The following is a 17,469-nucleotide window of genomic DNA, read 5'->3' as shown; positions in this document are numbered from 1 at the left end:
GTGTGTGTGTGTGTGTGTGTGTGTGTGTGTGTGTGTGTGTGTGTGTGTGAGACGCAAGTGACAGAGAGACGGAGGATAACGAATACGCCGCGTGTTTTAAACAGCGTTTAAAAAAACCTATAACGAAACGCAATGTGCGGCAGCATGTGTTGATTGTGCGGCGCACCGCCACATATTAGTCTATGTATGGGAAACACTGGGTTAGGAGTAAAGAAATTGAGAATCCAACTTTCTAGCCCCTATGGAAACGTCATTTACGTGACCTACATCCACCACCACGCATGCCCCCCCTACAAACAGGCCACTCTGTGTTACCCCTATATAAGTACCTGTGTTCACCTAGTGTGCACATCTGTTCTTTAGGAAATGGATTGTGCGATACATTTCAAATTAATTGGTAATAGGCCATGGTTGTCTTTTTCAGACATGCTAGTCGTATTAAGAGCAATTAGAGGCAGTTCTGGTCAGTGTGAGTGTCTCTCTGGTGACTCTCCTCTGCACCTGCTCTCTCTGTTTAACATTCATGAATAGTTTAAACCTCTAGCATCTGGCCTCACACCTTTCTAGGATCCACACTCACAAACCCAAACAAAGGGATCTAAAGTGGGCATTTAGCGCAGTTATGAGTATTAAAATGTTTTTTTTTCTTTAGATCAAGAAAACTAGGGCCAACAAAAAGCTGTTTCAATACGGTTATATACTTTCTATGTATATAATGCAAAACAACTTGTATTACATTTTTTTCAAATCCAATGTCATTATGATACTACTATAGAAATCATATCCCGACTGATACTGGATTTTTGAAGGCAATAGTGATATCGATGTTTGGGAGTCTGAACAAACTATATAGTATTGGTGTCTTTCTAAATTACCTCAAACCTAGATTTAATTTTTTGTTATTAATCGACCAATAATAATATATCTGCAGTAAGCATCGGCTGAGACATTGGCCCGGCTGATTCATCATTCTAGCTCTGAGGAAACAGTATTTTTGTAAGTATGTAGGTTATTGAAAATTTGGAGCTGTTGTTCTTTTTGTGTTTCAGAGAGTCTAATAAAGACTAATATTTGGTTCATAGGGTGCACCAGTCAGAAGAAATGTATGTACCAAAATGAACATCCTGTAGGCTACTGAATGGTGCTACATGCTCCTCATGAATTACCACAATGATGGTGGATTAGGGATACTAATGCATTTAGTCATCAGCATTTTTTGGAAGAGAGAAGGATATTATATAAAAATGGAGAGGCAAGGCTTAAGCTGGTGCTTGTGTATTGATGCAGCTGCTGAGTGAAATATTTTGTTTCATATTTAGGGAGAAGTGATAATGGTCTCAGAATTAGAAAAGGGTTTATTCACATGTTACACATGTGGAATTTGCCTTGGTGAATAGTGTATATATAAACAAACAAACATATTAAACATTAACATTAAATAAACAATAAATACAGAAACAAATATATGCATACAAAATAACTGAGTGCAGAATATGCAAATAATATATAATGTGCATGGGCAGATGTAGTCCAGGATAAAGGTTAATGCAAAGTGTAGTGACCAGGGATGTGTGTGTGTGCAGTTTACTATGTGTACCTCTTCAGTTTGACTCTTTCCTATCAAATGCATCAGTCAGTAGCAGTTTTAAAGCAACGCCCCTTGTTTCTAAAGTGTAAAACGATTGGAATTAAAGGCAAGACTGCAGGCTATGAGCGCACACACACACACACACACACACACACACACACACACACACTCACACACACACACACAGCACCTGTTTCTAAAAACCCAGCTCTGAAGTTTATTATAAGACCAAATGACAATTCATAATGAAGTTAAATTTTGTTATTGATTGGTATATATTCAATTCATACTGGTTTCTGTGATTATTTTGCTCAATTCAGATAACTTCAGTCATATTTTGGTAATGTTTTACTCTTCTATTGTTTGATTTGGTAGAGGAATTGCTAAATTGAGGATTTACAAGTCAATACTTGCGAATAATGTGACTTTTTACCTCTCAAGTAAATGGTTGTTTTAAAGTAAGTATTACTTGAGTCTCAGTTTGCACTCAGGGTACTGTAGATGAATTCAAAGACTAGAGATTGTTATTAGGTGGGCAATTTAAAATTGAAGTTCATTCATATTATTATTTCACTGTTAAGTAAGTCATTTTGGAACAATATTAGTAGTTGAAGTGCTCCTTAAACTAGCCAGTTTGAGACCACCAGGGATGAATATTATTGGAGTGGACTGAAAAGGACTGTTGAAGTCCCCCGTGCCGTTTCTCCTCTCCTCTGAGGCAAGCATTTGTTACTAGTTTGAAATTGTCTTTTTTTTTTTTTTTAGCTTGTCGTAGCTTAAAGGGATAGTTCGGCTTTTTTGAAGTGGGGTTGTATGAGGTACTTATCCATGGTGGTCGGCACGCCCCCAGTTTGGAGAAACAGGCACCAGACTGTAAATACACAGTAATTTTATCATCGTAAAATACACTTAATTCAAAGTCGACAGAAACAAAATAAAACTATGACAAGCCGTTTTCGGTCGTCTCTCCACTTTTCCAACCATCACTACTCTAGTTTTGGTTGAAATAAACCCAGTTTACAGATTTACATGTTGATGTAAAATGTGGGTTTAGCACTGCTGACCTCAGAGCTGTTTCTGGTTAAACTGAAAGGTCTTAAAGAGGTTTTAAAAAGGCTCTCTGTAGGGATCCTTTCTCACTTAATACTGGACCAATTTCAAAGATTGCTCTTCCTATCAGTCCCTTACAAGCAAAAACATAGGTAAATAGGGTACAGGTTGAAAAAAAAATAATAATTACCCTTTAACCCTCCTCCTGTCATATATTTCCACTATTATTGTGTCTAGTGTTGGATCATTTTGATTGATGTGTAATTTCTTTCTGATTTTGTTGCAGTGGGTAACAGTGCTGTCAGATTTCCAGTGGAAGGGAACGGTTTGGAGCTTTGTGCCAGGGAAACCCAGCCAACCCCTGGCCCTGCACTTCGGGGACTACAACCTGGACGGCTTCCCTGATGCCCTGGTTGTCCTCCGCAACACCAGTGGCGGGTAGGAGAATGTTTGTTGGTGTTGTGTCCTGAAGAAAACCTGTGTGTGTGTGTGTGTGTGTGTGTGTGTGTGTGTGTGTGTGTGTGTGTGTGTGTGTGTGTGTGTGTGTGTGTGTGTATATATATATATTTTTTTTTTTTTTTTTTTTTTTTTTTTTTTTTTTTTTTTTTTACATAGACAACTATTGAATAATGTATTCCTCTAGACACTTACTATGTTATTTAAGATAATGTCTAGTAAATTAATGAGATATTTCTGAAATGCTTGGCAGGGGGATCCCTTGGAATCCTGTCAAATAGGTCCCATGAACCCCACTCCAACTAATCGTTTTAGTAGTATGCCTCGCTTGATGAGCCATCGGTGCAGAGGCACATAGTTTCAGTGTGTCAACATCCAGGGACTGCATATGTAGCACACAGTTAGATACAAATGCTGTGTGCATTGTTGTTGTTACTCAGAAATTGATGTCACGAGAGTCATAAATTTCATGCAAATCCAAGTCATGTAACATTGCATATTTCGATGAGATTATACTAACTATAGTATTTCAGTGGAACAGAAAGTGAAACTGATTGGAACCTAATAACTCAAGATTTATACTTAAATGGCTTATGTAAATCTGTATAGCTTCAAAACTATAAATGTGTGTGTGTGTGTGTGTGTGTGTGTGGGGTGGTAGGGTTCAAAGATGCCAAATAGAGGATGGATTTACTCATTAAATTACTGTGAAATTACTCTACTTGCAATGTCATGTTCTCATGCTGGGGGATAAAATGTCGCTCAGTTGATATGTATGATCAAACAAAGTAGAGCAGGGATAATGAAATATAATGATTTTAAGAAATATAACTAATTTGGGACACACATTTGCACATTGGCAAACACTAATTAGATTTATATAGTGTATTTAGAAATGGTTTCTGCAGTCTCTACCTGTATGTTTAGGATTACAACCTTTTGAAGAACAGCTCTCTTCCTCATACACACAGAATAGCAATATGTTCAAAGTACAGAAGTTTCCAAAGGTAGATTAATTAAATCTTGTCATTAATAAGTCATAAGATATCAGCTGAAGCATAAATTAGGCATACATTAATGTGATTACTTACACTTTGACAATTATGACACAGGGCAAAAGAGTCCTTTGCTCCAGGATATAGAGCTTTGAAATGTTTAGTACGGAGCAATAGGAATCTATGACATTGTAGTATAATGAAGAAGTGATTACCATTCAGTTTACTAGAGCACAGACTGGGAGAGAAAACCACTAAGGTGAGTGTGCTCTTCAGTTTACAGACATAGCGACTGATAAGCCAGTCCTTTAAAAAATCACTACAGTATGTGCTAGGACGCAAGCACCATGGAAATGTGTGTGTGTGTGTGTGTGTGTGTGTGTGTGTGTGTGTGTGTGTGTGTGTGTGTGTGTGTGTGTGTGTGTGTGTGTGTGTGTGTGTGTGTGTGTGTGTGTGTGTGTGTGTGTGTGTGTGTGTGTGTGTGTGTGTGTGTGTGTGTGTGTGTTTTGAAGGACCTATGTGGATTAGAGATGAAGATAAGATAACTGGGGGTAAAAGGGGTCAAGGCTGTGATTGTCTATGCTTACTGATTGTATGTGTGTGTGTGTGTGTGTGTGTGTGTGTGTGTGTGTGTGTGTGTGTGTGTGTGGTCAGTGTTTGAATGCTTGTCGTGTCAGAAAAGATGTTGGGCAAGAGCTTCAATAGACTCATACACATGTACATGTGAACCCTACTTTCTCGTCTAGGCTCTATATAATCACCAGTACAGTAAGTCCTGTCGGGCTTAACGCTTTGCAGTCACCCTCATCTCGAAATTACTTCTGTCTCACCAGCTCTAATCCAGCCATAGCTTCTCTCTTTTTCCCTCCCTTCCTCCACTTTCTTCTCATTTTAAGCCTGAGCATTGTAATCCCGCACTTGGTCGTGGACGTTGCGAACTGCTTCCCTATACAATCTGACCCCCGGCGGTAACATTTCAAACCACATCATCAGCATACAGAGGAGGGAGAGAGGAAGGATTAACAGATAAAAAAGAAGTCAGGGTGTTAAGAAAGAACAATGGTTTAAAGGTTAGACAAATCTTTGGATGTCTTCCGGTTTGAATCCATGAACCTGTAATTCAAGACCTCTAAGAACTACCATTGATGGGCCCGAAATCAAGGCACGTAAACCCCAAATGATGTTGGTGGTTTAACTAGGAAGTTCTCAGTGTGCACTGATATTAGGAACATTTAGTAGTGCTCCCATAAGTCAATGCGTAAAGTCATACATTCATTTGTTAAATCTGAGCTGCAAGGCCAAGCAGCAACTTCCAGTCCCTTAAACCTGCATTCTATCTCATTTTCATTAGGAGGCTAAAAAGAAGTGTGATTCAATTGAAGTCTTTGTTAAAATGCCTCTTCTTCTCGCTTTATTTATTACCTAATTTTCCTAACATGTTTATGGTCTCAATCGCAAAATGATGGCCCCATTTATTTTTAAATAAATGATAAGCAAGGGGTGCTTTAGGGCAGGGCTGCATGCCGATGTGTCAATCATGATAGAGGCTTAGCAATGCGTGTACATTAAAACAGCCATGAACTTGTTTTGGGGTACTGTCTGTGTTTTTGACTTTAACTTTGACCCTCTTACTGTGTGTTTTTACTTCATCAAAGTTAAATGGAACATTTTGGTCCCTTTTTAAATCGTCTTGTTCAGCGTTTGGTAGCACCATGCCAACCAAAGCTACCTAGTTAGGGCTAATGTTAACTGGTAACTTAAGGGAAAGTCCGCCAATTTACAACCAGCTCTGTATACTGCCGTACATGCAGATGAACAGTGCCGGAGATCTCCAGTTGTAAATCGGGAATGTTCCCTCTTAAGCATTTAGCTTAGCGCAGCACAGCGCCATTGAAACCATTAACGACATTGGCTTAGCTGCATCATTCTCCCCAAGTATGGTCACTTCTGGCTTCAAAATACCAAGATGGCGACGGCCAAACTGCTGGCCTCACAACGGCAGTACACAAACCAATAGCATGTTACATAGCATGTTACTGATGCTACGTCCATTATTTTTTACAGTCTACAGTAAAGGCACAAGGTTTCAGAGCTCAGCTGTGACCGATGGGATGGACTTGTTTTTGTTTTTGCTCTGACAGTTTATCAAATGCATCCTGTCTGCTTTGGATTCAACAGCACTCTGCTGAACCAAATGCTCTCTGCTTACCAAATATTTGTACAGCCTACATGTGATCTATTTTAACTCTCCATCCCTCTCTTTCTTTCCTCTCGATTTCTACATCTTCTTTCTTCCAAGTGGTTATTTATAGCTGCTTTTTAGATAAAAGTCTTGCCAATCCATGTCACTCCTCCTCCTTCAAAATAGGAAGACGGAATCAGTAGAGGGTGTGAGATGAGTGTAATCAGGTGGAATCAATGGAACAATGAACAGAAGGAATAAATAGGCAGTCGGTGGTTATGAATGCATGAAGTCATTGTGTGATCTGGCTCAAGTTTTTTAGGCGTGGCTTTGACAAAACCAGTGATTTGCTTATCTTACCTCAGAAGGAAATATTTCTCTCCTTCAGGCTTTTTTGCCATATGCTCGACTTATTTTACTATTTATAAGACTAGTAGGCCATTAAAAGAAGTATGGCGTCTATCACATCACTTCCTGTTTAAGTGTAACTGGACTTCAGGCTGGCTCACTGTTGGATGCTATCAGATGTGTATAAAGTACTAGAGACCCATACTTGAGTAAAAGTACAAGTGCTCTATCACAAAAGTGACTTGAGTAGAAGTATAAGTGCTCTTTAAGCGCTAAAGTACTAAAGTATTCAACATTGTTTGTACTTAAGTATTGCTAGTCGTTTATTTTAAAATGTACTACTCTGTACTACTAGTATTGTGTTATTTAGTTATTAAAGAAAGCAGTCAAAAGTTTGAATATCATATTTGTATATTATTTCAAATGTATAGCCTAAAGTACACTTTGGCTGTAGCCAAAGGAATTAACAAATATATTATATGAAAAATAACAAATATTAACAAATACTGAAATAAAATGTACAATTATCACACTGTGCAAGTAAAATGAACATCCTCTCCAGCGCAGTAACGATTAAAGCCCCCCAAATAGTTATCACACACTAGCTAGTAACATGTGAAAGTAGGCAAGCTAGCAACATCCAGATAAACTAGATCAGCTTCACATCACAGGGTCAAACATCCAGATAAACTAGATCAGCTTCACATCACAGGGTCAGACGGTTAACATTCAGGACTCACTGCAGACTCAAACAACTCAGGAACAGATTACTCTGCTGCAACAATAGCTAAATAGAGAGAGTACAAACTTACATCGTCTCTGACTTCTGAACGGGCAACCGTAATGAAAAGAAACGTGAGGCGAGACTTACGTAATTAGCGTACGTAACTAACGTAGCAATAACTACACACTCACTGTAACCTCCACAGTCTCCATAGCGTGAGGATTTCACAATAGTAATGAGTAACGATGCAGCACATAAAAAATGTATCTGAGTAAAAGTATTTCATTCATCGAAAATATGTACTTAAGTAAAAGTGGAAGTAGGAGAAAAAAATAATATTCCGTAGAGTACAGATACAGCCTTTTAGTACTTAAGTAGATTAGTGAACTAGTTCTACTTCGTTACTATACAGCTCTAGATGCTATCAGCCAGCACTAGGCAGTAGCATTTACTTTTAATCGGACATTATGGATTATCTCATCAACATCAAACTACAAAGCTATTAACCCATCCTTATATACATACTAATACGCAGGTCTACAGTGGGAGATAGACCATCCATTTACAGACTGTTTGGAAACACTGCTGCAAGTGTGTGTGTGTGTGTGTGTGTGTGTGTGTGTGTGTGTGTGCGCGTGCGTGCGTGCGTGCACGTCTCTGTGTGTATGCATCCATGTGTGTTTATGTTTTCATGTTTATGTCGTGTGTAGTTTCCATCTGCAGCAACTAAAATTACACTCCTCAGGGTCCACATTATATCCAGGTCACAGGACAGACGGTGCCTTCAGACTACCTCTGTCTCACTCTCAAACACACACACACACACACACACACGCTCACACAGACGAACAATGTTAAATCACAACAAAGAATACAAGGCGCTTGCTCACTCCTGAAAGTAGCTCCTATACATAGGTGTTTCAGTGTTTGCAGAAAAGCAAGCATTTGGGATGTTGAGAAGACAAGACGTGACACAATGAAAGAGACCGAAATACAGACTTCGGGGAAAGAACACTAGTATGAAACTAAAGAAGTCATCTTATATCGGTGTGAGAAACATCTAGCAGAAAGCCTGATGATAAAATGTAGTTCTTTCAGCTGCAGATGACACAGCATGGCACTGCACAACATACCACTTATGATCCAGATTCTTAGCTCTCTTCAGGCAAGACACAGACTACACAGCTGTCTGACTATTTATGCGCTTTTTTTGCTAGTCCCATTCTCCCTGGCTTCTGCCAACTTTCTTATGACATGTACTAAGTTGAAGTTTGCCATACTGTACATGCACAGAGCAGTGTTGTTCATATTATATATCAGCCTGTTCTCATAAACCATATGTTCGAAAAGCTACGAAAAGATAAGCACTGTAATTCGTATGATTTCCACTGAATTCAGGGAAAATATGAATCATGATTTTTTTAGCTTAGAATTGATATCACGATTCTCTGCCACGATTTTTTTCTCACAAAGTGTAATGTTTATTGCACCACAAAACAAATTGGCAGTACCAAACAGATTTTTTTGGCACGCATAGCACATGCACATCACCACAAGCATGTAAACATAGAGGCTTCAATGAATAAATAAAATAAAGTACATACTGGCCATTTAAGTACAGTAGGCTACCAAAAATAGTGACATATAACAAATTGAACTAAATATGGCCCTGATACAGACTCTATCTCAACTCCTTGAACATGTCTTTACATCATTAAAACATGTCAATCAACATGCTGCAGCTACAGCTTCAGTCTCTAGAGAAATGGAGTTTGTTAATTGCCAATTTAAGTACAGTATCAAAAACAGAATGATTTCTTAGCACACTCTTCTAACTGCTTGCCTTTTATAGAATTAACATTCAACCGGCCATTCAAGTAGCTTACCTAACCTGTAGCAGCCACAAATGCATATGAGGTGTAATGTGGAACCATGTTTGTGATAGATGTTGCTGCAGAGCACAGTGTCCCATAGACACAACAGCATGCAAAGTGAAGCTGAAATCCCCCCCCCCCATCTTACCTCACTCCTCTCCTTTTCTATTTACCTCTGCAGCTTAATTTCTTTTCATGTGTTACTATAATTAGCTTCAGATGCCATATGACATACAGCTGTAGCCAAAGAGAACGTACCACCTGCTGCTACGGAGTCTAGTAGATGCACAAGTAAATATCAGTGCTTTCTAGGAATAACATCAACTACTACACACACACACTGCTTGTGGTATAGGATTGTTGTGTGTTAGCCACCAGGCCTTATAGAATGGTCTTACCCTCAGCAGTAATCATGTTTTTCCCACTTCACTATATCACATGTATACACTGATTAAATGGCACATAGGTCAGCTTTAATGTGTGATCTGCCTCAAGAGACTTGGATATAATTACATGTGCGTGCATCAACATGCACATCAGCATGTGTTTCTCAAGCAATCGAAAAACAACAGCCGGATCACCTTCCAGGCAGCCTCCCTCCCAGCCAGATCAGAACTAGCCCAGATCTAAGGCTTTTTGAAAGTCATCATCATCCACAGTGACTTTTAACCTCAGCAGATGACCGCGGGTTACTATCAGCCATGGATGCATCATTGCCCACTCACGCACATACACACAAAGACGGTTTAACACCCTTCTGCTCTGCGTGCACACATCAAGCTCATTCAGACCAATGTTCATATCTTAGGGAATCTGCAGCACATTTACACTCACAGTGAAAAAGATGACCCTGTATTTAAATGAGACTGTGTAAGCATTCTTTATACCACATAAAAGATTTTCTCTAATTTTAGGTTTAAATAGGATGATTTTCACTTCCTGTAAAAGGTGCATTTGTTGCTTTAGCCTCGGGGTATACCAGCATGTGGCAACCAGCTTCTAAGCAATATTTCAGTCCTCTGTCACTCCCACCATATGAAACCATCAAACTGACATTTTTGTATGTGTACGCGTCCTAGGGCATCAACATGTCATGGCAATGACCAGCTCCTGCCCTATTTCAGACACATCATGGTTATCTCAAAGCAGATGGAACTGATTCGTTCAAGAATCTTAAGATTAACATCCAGTATACCTATACTGTACGTTGTTCAGTGTTTCCCACGGCATACAATCAACACCGGCCACCACATATTGCGTTTCGTTATTAATGTTGTTTTTTTTAACGCTGTATAAAACACGCAGCATATTCATTCAGCTGCATTTCCTTTCCCTGAGTCCGATCCTTGAGCCGCACACTCGTCCGCAGATGGAGCAGGGGAAACCAGATGCCAGGGGGGTACCAGCCGCCCGCTGGTGTCTCTGGATGCGCCTCTCGGTTCGGCGTTCTAGGCTGATTTGGTGTATCTGAGAGACTACTTTAGCACAGGTAACCTGCCAGGCTGATCTATCAAGTGCCAGAGATTCAAGCTGCGTGAGAGGGATGTTCGCTCGCTTTAGGAGGTCCCGGGTGTAGTCCGTAAAACGCCGCTTTTGCCCTCCGGCGGAGCGTTTGGCACCCATTAGTTGACTGTAGAGGACTTGACGGGGCAGGCGGTGTTCAGGCATGCGTATGGTGTGCCCTATCCAGCGCAGATGTTTTTTGGCCACATCTGCTTCCATACAAATTGAGTCAGTCTTGCTGAGAATGTCTGTATGGGGGATGCGATCCTCCCAAGACAAGCTGAGGATCTTCTGTAGGCAGCGGATATGGAAGGCCTCTAGGGTGGTAATGTGCTGGCGGTATGGGGTCCAAGACTCTGCCCCATAAAGCAGAGTGGAGAGACATACCGCGTTGTAAACAGCCACCTTGGTGCTGATCTTCAGGTTACGGTTTTCAAAAACCCTGCTGCGTAGGCGACCGAAAGATGATGAGGCTTTATTTATCCGGGTGTGTACTTCTGTGTCAAGGGAGCAACATGAGGACAAAGTGGAGCCGAGGTAAGTGAAGTGGTCCACTGTTTTAAGTGGAACACCATTTATGTGAAAACTGGGGGGTGTGGGGACGGGGGTAGTGAGATGGCACATGACCTCGGTTTTTTGAGTGTTTACCTGTAGGCCAAAGGATTGGTACAGACTAGATATTGTGTTAAGAGCGTGCTGCATAGAGTCCGGGCTGTGAGCTAAGACGGCACAGTCATCAGCATACTGAAGCTCAAAGATTTGGCGGGTCTTTGTCTTTGTGTGGGCCTGGAGCCGACGGATGTTGAAAAGACTTCCGTCAAGTCGGTATTCCACGTGGACGCCGTCGTCATATCCCATGACACGGTGGAAGAGGCAGGTGATGGCAGAGAGGAGGATGTTAAAGAGCACCGGAGCCAAGACACAGCCTTGCTTCACCCCAACGTTTACTTCGAAAAACTCTGACTGGAGTTCTCCCGTGAGCACTCTGGCTTGCATCCCGTCATGGAACTGCTGTAGGATGTGGAGAAACTTAGGTGGTACCCCAAGTTTGGAGAGGAGTTTCCAGAGCAGTTCACGGTTGATGGAGTCGAAGGCTTTGCTGAGGTCGATGAAGGCTACGTAGAGGTCTTTGTGATGTTCTCGGCTCTTCTCCTGCAACTGCCTCAAGACAAAAACCATGTCTGTCGTGGATCTGGTCTTCCGGAAGCCACACTGTGTTTCTGGAAGCACAGCTTCCGAGATGTGCTCAACCAGTCTGCTAAGCATGATCTTGGCCAGGACTTTCCCTGCGACGGAGAGGAGAGATATCCCACGGCTGTTGCCACAGACTGCTCTGTCTCCTTTTTGTTTGTAAATGACCACGATGTTTGCGTCCTTCCAGTCCTGTGGGAGGGTCCCAACTTCCCAGAAGTTTTGGATCAGGAGGTGCAGGCGACGCGTAAGGGTGTATCCTCCATGTTTGAAAACCTCTGCAGGGATTCCATCGGGTCCAGCGCTTTTGTTGTTCTTCATCCCAGCAATAGCTTGCCGGAGTTCTGAGTAAAGTGGAGGAGTGTCCAAGCATGTGATTGGTGGCAGGTCTGGGAGATGATCCAGAATATGTGGGTCGACAGGGTTGGTGTGGTTGAAGAGACTCTCAAAATGATTGGCCCAACGGGCAAGAATCTCATGGCGGGCCTTAAAGAGCATGGACCCGTCAGGTGATCGGACTGGGGCGATGGCCCGCTTCCTGGGGCCATACAATGCTTTTATGGCATCGTAAAAGCCTTGAGTGTTATTGCAGTCTGCCAAGTTCTGGATTTCTCGCGCCTTTTGCACCCACCAGGTGTCCTCCATAGTCCGGAGGGTTCGCTGGATTACAGTTCTTGCAGCAGTAAAGGTGGTTTTAAGGGTGGGAGATCCAGGGCAGGACAGGAGAGCTTTGTGGGCCTCATGCTTGGCTTTTAGGAGTAACTGTATCTCAGCTGAGTTGCCATCAAACCAGTCCTGGTGACGTTTCTTTGATTGGCCAAGCGCCTCTGAGGCTGCACTGTGAATAGCCAGGTGCAAAGCTGGCCAGTCAGTTGTTTCCTCTGGGAGCTTTTTGAGGTTTTCAGAAAGGAGCCGTCGCAGGGTGTCTTTGGTGGTGAGGCTATTCAGCGCTATACAGTTGAGTTTTTTGTTCGGAGCGGTCCTCGGGCCACGGGGTAGAATACTCATGAGTAGTTTGGATCTGACCATAAGGTGGTCAGTCCAGCACTCAGCTCCACGCATAACACGGGTGGTGAGGACATCTTGTCTGTCCTTTTGACGGACAATCACATAGTCAAGGAGGTGCCAATGTTTTGAGCGAGGGTGCTGCCAGGTGGTCTTAAACCTGTTCTTCATCTGGAATATGGTGTTAGTGATGACCAGCTGGTGCTCTGCACAGAGGGAGAGGAGTCTGAGCCCGTTGGGGTTCATTTTCCCCACACCATGCTGGCCAATGACTTTACTCCACACCAGGTGCTCCATACCCACTCTGGCATTGAAATCTCCCATGAGTATGAGCCTGTCCGTAACCGGGGTTTTCTGTAGGATGGCATCAAGAGCTCTGTAGAAATCCTCTTTGATGTTGTACTCGGCATCAAGAGTTGGAGCATATGCACTAATGAGAGTGGCAAAGCATCCCTTTGCTAGGGGGATGCGCCATGTCATCAGTCTTTCATTGATGCCGATGGGGGATTCCTGAATGTGCTGCAGCAGTTTAGACTTCACAGCAAAGCCAACTCCATGGTTACGGCGAGTGCCTTCGGGGACCCCCTTCCAGAAGAAGGTGTACCCAGCACCGACCTCTGTCAGGGAGTCCTCCCCATGTAGTCTGGTCTCGCTGAGAGCTGCTATGTCGATGTTGTATCTTGCGAGCTCCAGGGCCACCAATGCTGTCCTACGGTGGGGCCTGTCAAGCGTTACAACCAAGTCCAGCAGTGTGCGAACATTCCACGAAGCAATGTTTAGCTTATTTTTTAATTTGGTGTTTCGACCGCAAAAGGGGGGGATGCTCCGACGGTTGCGGCTTACCGTCCGGAGTGTGGGGAGCAGACAATTTTTGGACCACCTTTTCCAGGTCCTTCCCCATCACAGGGGTGAGCAGTGTGGGGCTGCTCAGTCACAATGGAAGCTGCCGAAAAGACGCGCTGCTCCATCCCGCAATCTTAGCGACCATCACTCCATTGCCGCCTGTGTGCATGGTTTGATTAGACACTCCCAGCCACATCCTTGGCCTGTGCCCACCACCATTCCACATCGCCACAGGACTTGGTGAGGAGGGAAGGGGGAGGGGGGGGGGGAGCAAGGAGCTTGCGCATAGGTAAGGATTTGGGTGAGGGTGTGGGTGCGCAGACCACACTCCCACCATGTCCTTGGCAGGTCTGAGTCGAGATCCAGTGGCATGGAGACCACGACGACTGGTGACCCAGCACTGCTGCAGCCTGCATCCGCCTTCCCAGCCGTTGTGATGCTCCACTTAGGTCAGCCATCATCCTCCGCCTGTTCCACCGTTGAGGACTTGTGCCTTTTTTTTTCAGGGTGTGCTCCCTTAGCCTTTGCCTCTATAGGCTACTCCACAAGGCAGTGGGACTATTTACCCATAGCTGGGGCAGTGGTTGGCGGGTGCCAGGGCATGTTCCACTACTTGGTGGTGGGCCGCACCGCAGCGCCCTCTGGGGCCCACTGCTGCTCCGAGATCCCCTACAGTTCAGCCTGGGTCCGCTAGGGCCCAGTTACCGTGTGTGGCCGCGAGGAGGCACTGTAGGAGTCTTGGCGGTGGAGAGGCTATGTACCGACAGGAAGAGACTTACGCACTCTGCTCCTCTTTTTGCCCTTGCACAAGGGCTAGTCGGTGGCAGTAGCTGTAAGCAGAATGTAGCAAGCAGAAGCAGCAGCATGCAACATGCAGTAACTACTAAGCTGCTAAACTACAGGCACTACTATCCCAGTACTACTGCACTGACGCATCACACACACCCTGTGCTAAACACACACACACACACACACACACACACACTTGTGAATCAAATAAACTTATTATAAACAATGTTATGTCATGTCAATGTCATTTTACTCTTACACTGAATGTTTGCATCCAGATGAGTATTGAAAAGTATTTTCCGCGACTGAAAAAGGCACGTGTAGAGGATGAGGATCAGCCTGAACCAGAGGTATCAGTCTGAAACAGAGCTCAACAGTCCGACCAGTGGAATTAGTTATGTTATTAATTTGTTTACAATATTTTCAGGCTTCAACCAGTGCTGCTCAAGCAGAAAGACAGGGTGACTGGGAGAGAAAGAGTTAGATTTGTTAGGCATTGAAGAAAGAGTAGGAGAAGAGGACAGCATCCAACAGCTTTTTTCCAGGACTGCCTTTGCTGTCTCATGAGGCTGACTAATTAAAATGAATCAATAATGTTTAACTTACTGTAATGAAGGGCATTTTTTTCTATATTTTGCCACTCTAATACCACTGAAAAAAAACATCTTGATTATCAAGATGAAGAATATTATGCCCATGTAGACCATAGATAAAGTGGGGTATTTGTGTGTATAAAGTTGTTTGTTTGTTGCTGCCTCAGCCTGAAAGTATAATGCAATAATGCATATCACTATATATATAACTATATATATAAACCATGCCAGTGGTTTTTATGGATGGATACAATTGTATTATGTACCCACATATTTTTCAAACTGTGTAGGCTTTGTGTTTATGTGGTGTAATCTACAGTGTGTGATGGCAACCAATATAAAGTTAACAGATGGGTAGTCTTGCATTGCCAGACCTCCACAGAGTATGGTCTGGCTACACCGCTTATCTATCCTGGGATAGGGAAAAAAACGTGTTTGGTTTTTTGTATTTCTTTAAACCAATCACAACCATCCTGGTCTGCGCTAAGCCCTGGACGCAGCAACGGTGTCTTTGCAAAAAAGATAGCGGTGATAATGGAAGGGGAGGGACGTAGGGATGTCAGGCTTTATCCCATAACAGATGGGTAAATTCCTGACTTTCCGGCAACATTTCAAATATGGATTCAAGGCAAGATGTGCCAGATATGTTTACAACTGGCACAAGTACATGTTGCTTTATAGACCTAATACATGCACAATATAGGTATCTATTGTAATCAATAAAAGTGTAATTGTTTTCCCCAACTTCCAATAAGTAAAATAAAAAAAAAGTAGTTGTAATAAAATAAAATCCTATTTAGGAACGCTATGGTAGTTCACCTGTTTGAGCGTGCGCCACGTGTACAGAGGCTCAATCCTCGCCGCAGCGGCAGCAGGTTCATTTCTGACCTGCGGCTCTTTGCTACAAGTCATTCTGCCTCTCTCTCCCCTCTCCTGTCTTCAGCTGTCGTAATAAAGGCCTTAAATGCCCCAAAAAATAATCTTTAAAAAATAGAAATCCTAGTCAAACATAGACAAACATGTTTCAGTTTAGATTAGCATTGATTATTATTTTTACCAAAAGTGGCAGAAATGTTAAATATGTACAGTAATACAGGCAGATTTCCCTGTCATTGATTAACACTGACAGAAACCTGAGCTTGATGTGAGTTTAGGACACTTTGCCTCACATATATTAAACAGATCCCAAATACATTTTTCCAACCTGCACAAATACTATCATAATAAACCCAAGTTCTTAATGATATTATGTCTCAGTGTCTCTATATAGATTACAGGATCATGAGTTTGTGTACTCTTTCAGGAGATCAGCAATAATTTACATTTAGCAGGATGTTTATAGCAACACTGCCACCACTTAATAGTGAGACTAAAATGAATATGCTTTATAGAAAATCCAACAATGTGTTATGCAATGTGTCCACCTCACCACCCACACTGTGTGGTCCACAACTATCCTCAACATCTTTTGTTTGCTTGTGTCGATATTCAAAAGGCATTCATATGGGTAGTGGTGTGGACATGTTTACACCAGTAAACACTCTGTGCTGTGCTGTTGTGGAAATGCTTAAATCTCCTCTAATAATGAGGTGTGTGGAGTGTTTTTGTTTGGTGTTTCTATTAAAGTGAAGAGTGTGGCGTGGGCAGCTCTTAGCAGCACTGCCTCCCTCGGCGCTTTTAGCTGCGACCAGCTGATGTCAGAGGAAAAACAAAAATCAGGCCTTAAAACCACCTTTTAGAGCAAGACGCTGCCTATTGCAAAAACACACACATACACACACATAGGACACATCTTGACTGTTGTTGGAGAAGGCAACCGTAATAACAAAAATGGAGTTTCTGCTTTGAGCAAATGTGAATTTTGTGTATGAGGCTACTGTTGGATGAGGAAATGGTATTTTTGTTGTCATGACTGTAGAAGGAAACTTCTGCTGTTCAATTGTGACAGAACTTGACTTTTTTTATGACAGATGTTTAGATTAAATATTTAAATATGAAATATTCCGCTGGTGCATTGTATATCTGCTGTACTGAACATGATTGCTCTATTATATACGTTATTTATGAGAATTAGAATAATGTTCACCACCAAGTAACACAATAGGCCCAAAAATGTACAGTGCTTCAGCAAAAGCTCTTTGTTTAACATTTCTTTTGATAAATTCCAATTATTTTTAAATACCTTGAGACAGATACTATTGTCTCTGTAGGATTTACGTATTGTATACTACACAGAGACACAGTGGCAATACTTCTTGTAACCATGATTTTGAGTCTGTGAGCATAATATTGACCATCTGCCTGCTCTCTCGTTGGACGGATGGAGAC

At 42.4% G+C, this 17,469-nt stretch overlaps 1 protein-coding gene across 1 annotated transcript in view; it reads left to right on the top strand.

The window, feature by feature from the left end:
• Positions 1 to 17,469, top strand: part of itfg1 (integrin alpha FG-GAP repeat containing 1) — a 166,172-nt gene that overhangs the window by 76,502 nt on the left and 72,201 nt on the right. The window contains exon 10 of the mRNA XM_039795224.1: positions 2,925 to 3,076. Within this exon, the coding sequence (XP_039651158.1) occupies positions 2,925 to 3,076 (152 nt within the window). The remainder of the gene's footprint in view (positions 1 to 2,924; positions 3,077 to 17,469) is intronic.

The sequence above is a fragment of the Perca fluviatilis genome, chromosome 3, assembly GCF_010015445.1.
Source record: "Perca fluviatilis chromosome 3, GENO_Pfluv_1.0, whole genome shotgun sequence".
NCBI classification, from domain to species: Eukaryota; Metazoa; Chordata; class Actinopteri; order Perciformes; family Percidae; genus Perca; species Perca fluviatilis.
This window is presented reverse-complemented; position numbering and strand designations above follow the sequence as displayed.